At 47.4% G+C, this 8,171-nt stretch overlaps 1 protein-coding gene across 1 annotated transcript; it reads left to right on the top strand.

Moving 5' to 3' along the window:
• The first annotated feature begins 2,125 nt into the window (after nucleotides 1-2,125).
• On the top strand, nucleotides 2,126-7,718 carry LOC109740733 (protein TRANSPARENT TESTA GLABRA 1). The gene is made up of 2 exons (XM_020299784.4): nucleotides 2,126-3,518; nucleotides 7,225-7,718. The coding sequence occupies exon 1, from the start codon at nucleotides 2,132-2,134 to the stop codon at nucleotides 3,512-3,514; it is 1,383 nt and encodes a 460-aa protein (XP_020155373.2). The 5' UTR covers nucleotides 2,126-2,131; the 3' UTR covers nucleotides 3,515-3,518; nucleotides 7,225-7,718.
• The last annotated feature ends 453 nt before the right edge of the window (nucleotides 7,719-8,171 follow it).

Below are 8,171 nucleotides of genomic sequence, written 5' to 3'. Positions count from 1 at the left end.
AAGGGTATGTAGATGCACTCCTTCCTTCTCGTTGCTAGTGAACTCCATAGATGGATCTTGGTGATGCGTAGAAAATTTTAAAATTCTGCTACGATCCCCATCAGCGGCGTGCACCGCGAGTCGGGACAGTAGGCCTCTGAAACCGTACCTCTTTGAGTCTTGTACGGGAGAAGGGGAGCGCTCCGCGCGACTACTGACTTCTTCGTCACGGACGCCCCGGACTCCGCCGACTTCTTCCCCGACGTCGACAACCTCCTTGACGACATGGCTGGCAAGGACACCGACCCCAAGTCCAGTGCTACTGCTGCTGCTGTCCCGTATGTGTTCTTCTTCTTTTTGTTTGAGGTCCTTCCACAGTTCCTTGTTCTAGTGTTTGCCCTAGATATGTTAGGTTCTACTTCATATATGCAACTTGCTCTACTATCTGCTTTAGATACATTTGGCTACAGTTCATATATGCAGATGCTATTTACCTTATCTCTGTCAGATCGCATGACTTGTCTTATCTCTGCTATATTAGTCATGCTTTATCTAGTATTTCTGTTAATAAAATCATTCGGTAAATTGCTCATATTTCCAAGTGTGGGATGGAATGGGTCTGCACCTTTCTTTTAGAAGATGTGTGGATGAACTAACTCTAACCAGATGGTTTGAGCTAGCGGATCGGGTCAACAATTTTCTCCTACAGATGAGTTAGATAGACCTATTTGGACATTGGAGAAAACTGGTCTTTATTTTGTTAAATCCTTGTATAAGGAAATCAACTTTGTAGGGAGGGGTGGTCTCTTTTGATCTTAAGGATTTTATTTGGAAGATCAAAGTGCCTCCCAATGTCCATGGTTTTTTGTGGCTTATTGTTCATAACAAAAGTTTAACTAGAGATAACTTGGCCAAATGCAGACACGTTGAAGATGTCTCGTGTATGTTTTGTGCTGAACCTCAAAGTATCCAACATCTGTTTTTTGGTTGCATTGTTGCCAAACACATGTGGGCTGTGGTGTCGGAGAGTATTAACATTCCTGGGCCCAGCTCTTTATGTTCTCTACTTTCTTCCTAGATAGCTAACAAACGGTGTGAAGTTATTAATTTGGTTACCTATGTTGCCTTGTGGAGCTTATGGTTGTTTTAAAATGAATTTGTCTTCTAGCGGCGAAGTTGGTGAAGTGTGCGATGCATCCTGGACTTGGTGGGCGCAAGAATTCGTCAGTGGAAGCTCCCCCTTCGTTGTTTAACGTTGCTCGACCATCGACGAGAGGAGCTGCTTAGGATTGCCTGGACTGTTGGTGATGGGGTAGTTGATCAATAGAGCCGCCTTTTGTTGAACCGATAGTGGCTTATATAGCTCTGTCGTATGCCATGACCATATTGTCACGAGTGTTTGATGGAAAGAACTACATAAACTTCTTGTAATAAGTCTGCTGCAGCTACTTTCTGGCTGTGCCGAAAGCTATAAACAGTTTGTGTGTGGCCGTTTTGCCTTCACTTTTTAATAAAAATTGGGGCGTAGGAAAACCCTCTCGTTTCAAAATAAATAAATTATAGACATGTTACTTAGTACGAGATACACATTTTTAGCCATATAATATTGCTACTTTATTTTTAGGGCATACATGAGTTCTACTTGTTCGTGTTGAACCCCCCCCCCCCCCCCCCCCCCGCGACCTTTTATCCTAGCTTCATCTCTGCTTGGATGTGTGCGTGTGTTGTGGTGGCGTGTGTTTGTATCATGTTGTTGATAATCGTTGCTTTACATATAAAGCGGGGCGAAAATCTTTTTCGATAGATGAGGCGAGGCAGCGCAGGATGAGTGAATCGGAAGCCACGGGAAGGGGATAAGGAGAGGGAGGGGGGAGTAGGAGGCGACGGGTGAACGCAGTTGCGGGTCGCCTGACTAAAATCATTATCCTTTTCTTAAGGATTCCATTATACATAGTCCATATACATTTTAGCATACACTCAAAACTCTTCAAACGAATGCTTTGTTTTTCTTATATGATGAAAAACAACTCATTTATGATTGAGATAAGCATGACATTTTTTTAATTTTATGTTTGTTCTAGTATTTCCTTAGAGAAGTTGTACATATATATGAATATAATCGCGTTGCAAGCTTTCCCCTCAAGAAAAGAACATGACCATCCCGATCGCGTTTTCCGGTCAAAATCTCACTCGAACGACACTCCTTTGCTCTGGAAATTCGTCGGTCCTCCTCCCGTGCGCCGCGCACTGCACCCGTAGACCGGCGGCTCCATCGATTTCAACCCTCGTGCTCACTTGCCAGGTCTCCGTTCACCCGCCGCCCGCTGGAGTGCACGAGACGACGAGAGCGCTGAAACTTCCTCCACACCCCCGCCGTAAAACAATCACCCAGGCCAGGAGCCCCAGCAGCCAGCGGCACAAGTCCACCCCCAAATCCACACGGAACAGGGCAAACCCTCTCCCCATGGACCAGCCGAAGCCGACGCCGTCGGCGGCCGCCTCGCCGGCGGGGGCGGACGCGGCGCCCAACCCCTACGCCTTCACGTGCGAGCTCCCCCACTCGATCTACGCGCTGGCCTTCTCCCCCTCCGCGCCCGTCCTCGCCGCCGGGAGCTTCCTCGAGGACCTCCACAACCGCGTCTCCCTCCTCTGCTTCGACTCCGTCCACCCCACCGCCGCCTCCTTCCGCGCCGTCCCCTCCCTCTCCTTCGACCACCCCTACCCGCCCACCAAGCTCCAGTTCAACCCGCGCGCTGCCTCCACGCCCCTCCTCGCCTCCTCCTCCGACGCCCTCCGCCTCTGGCACGCCCCCCTCGACGACCTCTCCGCCTCCGCCCCCGCCCCCGAGCTCCGCTCCGTCCTCGACAACCGCAAGGCCTCCGCCTCCGACTTCTGCGCGCCCCTCACCTCCTTCGACTGGAACGAGATCGAGCCCCGCCGCATCGGGACCGCCTCCATCGACACCACCTGCACCGTCTGGGACATCGAGCGCGGCGTCGTCGAGACGCAGCTCATCGCGCACGACAAGGCCGTGCACGACATCGCCTGGGGGGAGGCCGGCGTCTTCGCCTCCGTCTCCGCCGATGGCTCCGTCCGCGTCTTTGATCTCCGGGACAAGGAGCACTCCACCATCGTCTACGAGAGCCCCCGCCCGGACACGCCGCTCCTCAGGCTTGCCTGGAACCGCTATGACCTACGGTACATGGCCGCCCTGCTCATGGACAGCAACGCCGTCGTTGTGCTCGACATACGCGCACCCGGGGTGCCTGTGGCCGAGCTACATCGGCATGGGGGATGCGTCAACGCTGTTGCGTGGGCACCGCAGGCTGCAAGACACCTCTGCTCCGCAGGGGACGACGGGCAGGCGCTCATCTGGGAGCTGCCTGAGGCACCGGCAGCAGTGCCTCCCGAAGGGATTGATCCAGTTCTTGTTTATGATGCGGGTGCCGAGATAAACCAGCTGCAGTGGGTGGCCGGACACCCGGACTGGATGGGCATTTCCATTGAGAACAAGGTCCAGCTTCTCCGGGTCTGACAAGGTTGGTTCCATCCTAATTGTAATTTATGGTTTCACCGTTCTATAATTTTGATTAATGTCTTGCAGTTGCAGTGGGTTCATCTAAGAAATAGTTTCTGTTGATTCATGGTAGTAGCACATTTAATGTTACCTAAATGTAGCGCGAGAAATTCAGTGATTGAACTTACAGCGCGAACCGGTTCAGCACTGTCCAATCGGCAGTGCGTGCGTGCAAGCTCGTGATAAACGTCCGGTTGAGGTGTATGGCACGGATTGCGTCGTGCGTAGAAATTGCGCCGCAGCTCATGATTTTTAATGCTTGTCTCGGTGGCATCTAGGCCGGGGTTTGTTTGATTGCGTCAGTTGTAACGTTTATTTTGTGGCTGCTGGTCGTGGTCTTTCCTTGAGTGGTCGGTTGCTCAGTCTAGTCTTAGGCTTGTACATTTGTATTTCTCTTCTTTCTATCAATGCATTGAGGCGGAAGCTTTGCGTTTTCTCAGAAAAATAGCAACATATTGAAGATTTAATGAAGGTGATTTCACATATAGGTTATGAGTTGTTGGACATGTATAACCTGATTAGTAACAAACATATCATAAAACTTTTTGTTCCATATTACTTCAATTCGGTTTCCTCCATTGGACCCCATGAAGCATAGGATTTGCTAATTTTTCGCATCAATTTCAGCTTATGATAAACTTTTGACATGATGTTTCTGGTTTTCATGTAAAATGCCAACCACTGGTTTTGAGTGCTTATGAAATTTATGGTGGTGAAAAAATCAAAGTGGGAACGATTTTATCTGTGCGTGATGGATACCTGAAAGTTACACTAACCATCTAAACATGACAAACTGCCCTTGGTCTCTGTATTACAGTTGCAAGCCTTCTTTGTTGGTTAACCAGAGCCCCAATTTAGAGAAAGCATTCAATTTGGTTGCTTTCGAATAAAAACTGTTAGGCAATTCAATTCATTTTTTCTCTTGATTGTAATCAAAGAAAGATTATGGGTTCAGCTCCACCTGAACCACGAAATTAATCAGGACACAATGGGAAGCCTTCCTTCATTCCCCATTTCTGTGCCACATTCATCTGCACCTCCTCCTCTGTCTTGCTCGTGCCAAAACAGGGAGAACACAGCCATCTGCCCCTTCATCTCTATCTTACTCTGCCAAAAACTGGGAGAAAAGGGAAGGTTTCACTGTTTCTGTGGAGGAAGAGAAATGGGCCCTTCAACAACAAATATTCCGAGGTCCAGCCGCTGCTCACCATAATCAGGTTGGAAGCCATGAAGTTGAGAGCAAGGCATTTCATTGAGGCGCTGAATTGCCAATGGTTCAGGAAACCTAGGTTGTTCGCATGTTTTGATCCATACATCTGCTTAACAGTTCCTTTCAACGGTGTGGGGCAACCTTACCTACATGCTAAATGCTAAACCTGTCAATTCAGTATCGATCTAATTAGGATATGACATTTAGGTATCCATTTTCCCTTCCGAGTAATGCAAATATGCACGATTCCCATGTGTATTATCCAGAAAGAGTTATAGCCTCTATTTTTACCCTTACCTGCAACATCAGATTCCCTTCATGATTATTAATCTATCTATATTTATAACAAAAACCGATGACTAGACATCTGTAATATAACATATGATTTAGTGAAATGTGCTTGAAATTTCACATTCTCTGTGCCCTAACTATGCCTATTCTGCAACCAATGGTATATGCGACATTTTTAAACTTGAAAGACGGGAATAAATCCTATATTTTTGCTCCTATAAACAAACCAGTTGGTGGTGATGAACCATTTGCCTTGAGATCATACTAAGTAACCGTCCAAGTTGCTACCAGCGGCTGAGACTGAGGTGAGACTGCTTACCACCCAGGGGACCCACTGGAAACTATTTTGCACAAACTCTCCTATGGATAACGAATATCCGGGTACACCGTGCAGCACCCCAATAGAAGAAAGTAATTATCATATAAACATGTTGTATGATTTTGTTAGTCCATAGAAATACACAGGCTTCTTGCTAATAACCGACAAAACCTCTCATTAAAGTTTACTCTAAGAATCTTGAGTCAGATTCAACTTGAAATTTTACAAGTAATGTAACATAAGGGCAGCCCCACCATTGGCCAAATAGCGATGCCAAATGCTAAATTTGGCATTTGGCACTGGTTCGCACCATTGTGGAGGCGTTGTCAAATTAGAAAACCTTTGAACCGGAGCAACTAGTTGCTCCGATGGCAAATTGGTTGTAGGAATAAAAGATCCATCTCTTCTGCCACCAACCTCTCCCTCTCACGCTTCCGTGGGGACAAGTCCATGGTGATGGAGCTTGGAACCGCATCACAACCTTCCTAAAATCTGGACACCGAGAATGGTTATCTCAAGTGACGCGTACACCTAGTTGCTGCCTCACCTCCGAGGCGGCCGCCCTCAGCAGCGAGCCCGCCTAGTCACCACCTCACATCCTCCTCCACCATCACAGCGTGAGACATGCTTCTGTCTTTCTCCGCCGCTCAAAGCAACTGTCTTCATCTGCCCCTCGAGGTCTCTTTCACAGTCAGCGGGAGTAGCGCCAGTGTCTGCTCGGTCACCACGGCCTTGGGTGTCCACCGGCGCATCAATCCAGCACTTGATGAGGACTACAGAGGGGAGTTTGATCTTGGATGAGGACATGATGGATTGGGAGGAAAGAGGAGTTGGATGAGGACTGCAGAGATAGAGAAAGTTGAGCAGACACTAAACTCTAAAGGTTAAATCTGTCAAATAAATATTCTAGAGGTTATTCTCAGCAACATATAAGTAACCAACATATCTGTAAATGTCCCAAAGGTTATTCTAGGCAACACATCAGTCACAATCATGATTCATGAGCACAGATACACTATTTAAGTATGGTTGTATATACTTCCATTATTTGATTACCTTTCCATTTCTATCTCTGATTCTTGATATACTTTTTAAGGTGTCCTTGCATATTTTACTTGGTTTTAAATTCTTAGTTCCAGGAATGGCCATTCTATGCTCGTATAGTGATCAATCATGTAACCCTTTGTGCATTGAGCTATTGACAACGTAATATCACTAAATCCTAGCCCTTTGTACAGTAATCTCTTCAGAACTGTACACTAAGCTCTTCACAACTTATTTCGGGTACATGTCATGTGGGGCCAGCACTTCAAGCGCAGGAACAGGGAGGGTCCGAAATCTGCTTAGAGATAGGCTTTATCTTTAGTTTGCTTGCATATCAAGTTAGATAATTATTTCCATAGATAAAGATTGTGTTAGTTGGAAAGTTCAGTTGAGTTTGTATCAGCCGGCCCTATATATAAAGGGACCTAAGCCTAGTATGTGGACACCAGAGAATCAATAAAGAAGAAAAGAGGAGGCGTGCCTCCGATCCCCAAACGCTAACCCCCTTGCGCCCACGGCGCACAAGGATCTGCATGGCTACGCTCTCCAGAGCCTGGGCCGTGACAAAACTAAAGTTTATTTATCTGGACAAACATTTTTTGCGGATACAGTTCACTGCTAGTGTGTCCTAGTTTTGTCAATTTTCACTACTAGAATACAGCCTAATGACTTTTGGCAGTTGTTTTATTTTGTTAACATGAAGTAGACACTCATTTTCTGTGTACTGAATAATGTTGTTCTTGCATACCTTGTTAACATCGATATCCAACATAACCTGATGAGGAAATTTTCCTTGCAATGCAGAACATCTCTGAAGAACGCTCAATTCAAGGGAACATTTCTGAAGAACGCTCAATTCAAGGGAACATTTCTGAAGAACGCTGATTCAAACTATCTGACATATTTGGTACGCCATTGACATCGAAGAAGTCATGCTGCTTTCTCTTCTGTGACACATTTCGCTACCATGGAATGATTTGTTGTCGGCATCATCAGCCCCACTGTCTGAGCCTAGTAGATTGATCTCACTGCGAACATGGACATATAGTCTATAGCATCTGCTAGTGTTAGTAAAGGGAGTTGGAGGTTGGCTCTGGTCAAGTGGTCACTCGTTGCGCTGGGCTTCCTAGTATTTCCAGTTTTCTATTTTACTCTTTCTTTCGGGTGGACACAGTTTCCTTTGGTCGTCTGTTCATACTCGGGCTGTATATTGTGATATTTATTTTCGAGCTGAATTTGCACATATCATATTTTGGAGCCTCAGCCGATGCTGTAAGGTCGAAATGTTCTCTTACAAATGCTCGCTTCTCCGATCGAAGGGATCAGCGAATTAAGGGCTACTGTTCTTCTCCAGTTGAGTTGAGATGAGTAGTCGGTCCTCTACAGCCAGTGTGCATTATTGTTGCCAGCTGCGTCGTGTACTACTACATGTTGCTTGCTGTGGCATCCCTCTCGGCCTTGGCAATCCGCTCCGGCCCAATCATGTCGATCCATTCCTGGGACATTCGGCACCGCTCGTCATCCGCATTGAATGCACACCCTGTTGCTGTCGATCTCCTCCAACTCCATTTCCATAGCTATCACGGGCAACCCAGCGCCGCAACCAGACGGATCGAGCCTCGGCACCATCACCACCCAAACTCGTAGCGCGCGTGGCTGCGCCCGCAGCGTCGGATCGGGGTTGGCGCTTGTCCGCCGCCGAACACGCGCGGCGAGATGAGATGAGCCACCCCGCGACAGAGACCGCGCGC

Source organism: Aegilops tauschii, chromosome 6, assembly GCF_002575655.3.
Source record: "Aegilops tauschii subsp. strangulata cultivar AL8/78 chromosome 6, Aet v6.0, whole genome shotgun sequence".
Taxonomy (NCBI): domain Eukaryota; kingdom Viridiplantae; phylum Streptophyta; class Magnoliopsida; order Poales; family Poaceae; genus Aegilops; species Aegilops tauschii.
Note: the sequence above shows the minus strand (reverse complement) of the source record. Positions and strands in the feature narration are given on the sequence as shown.

Excerpts from the sequence above, each read along its gene's own strand:
- LOC109740733 (XM_020299784.4), top strand. The coding sequence starts at position 2,132 with ATGACCATCCCGATCGCGTTTTCCGGTCAAAATCTCACTCGAACGACA.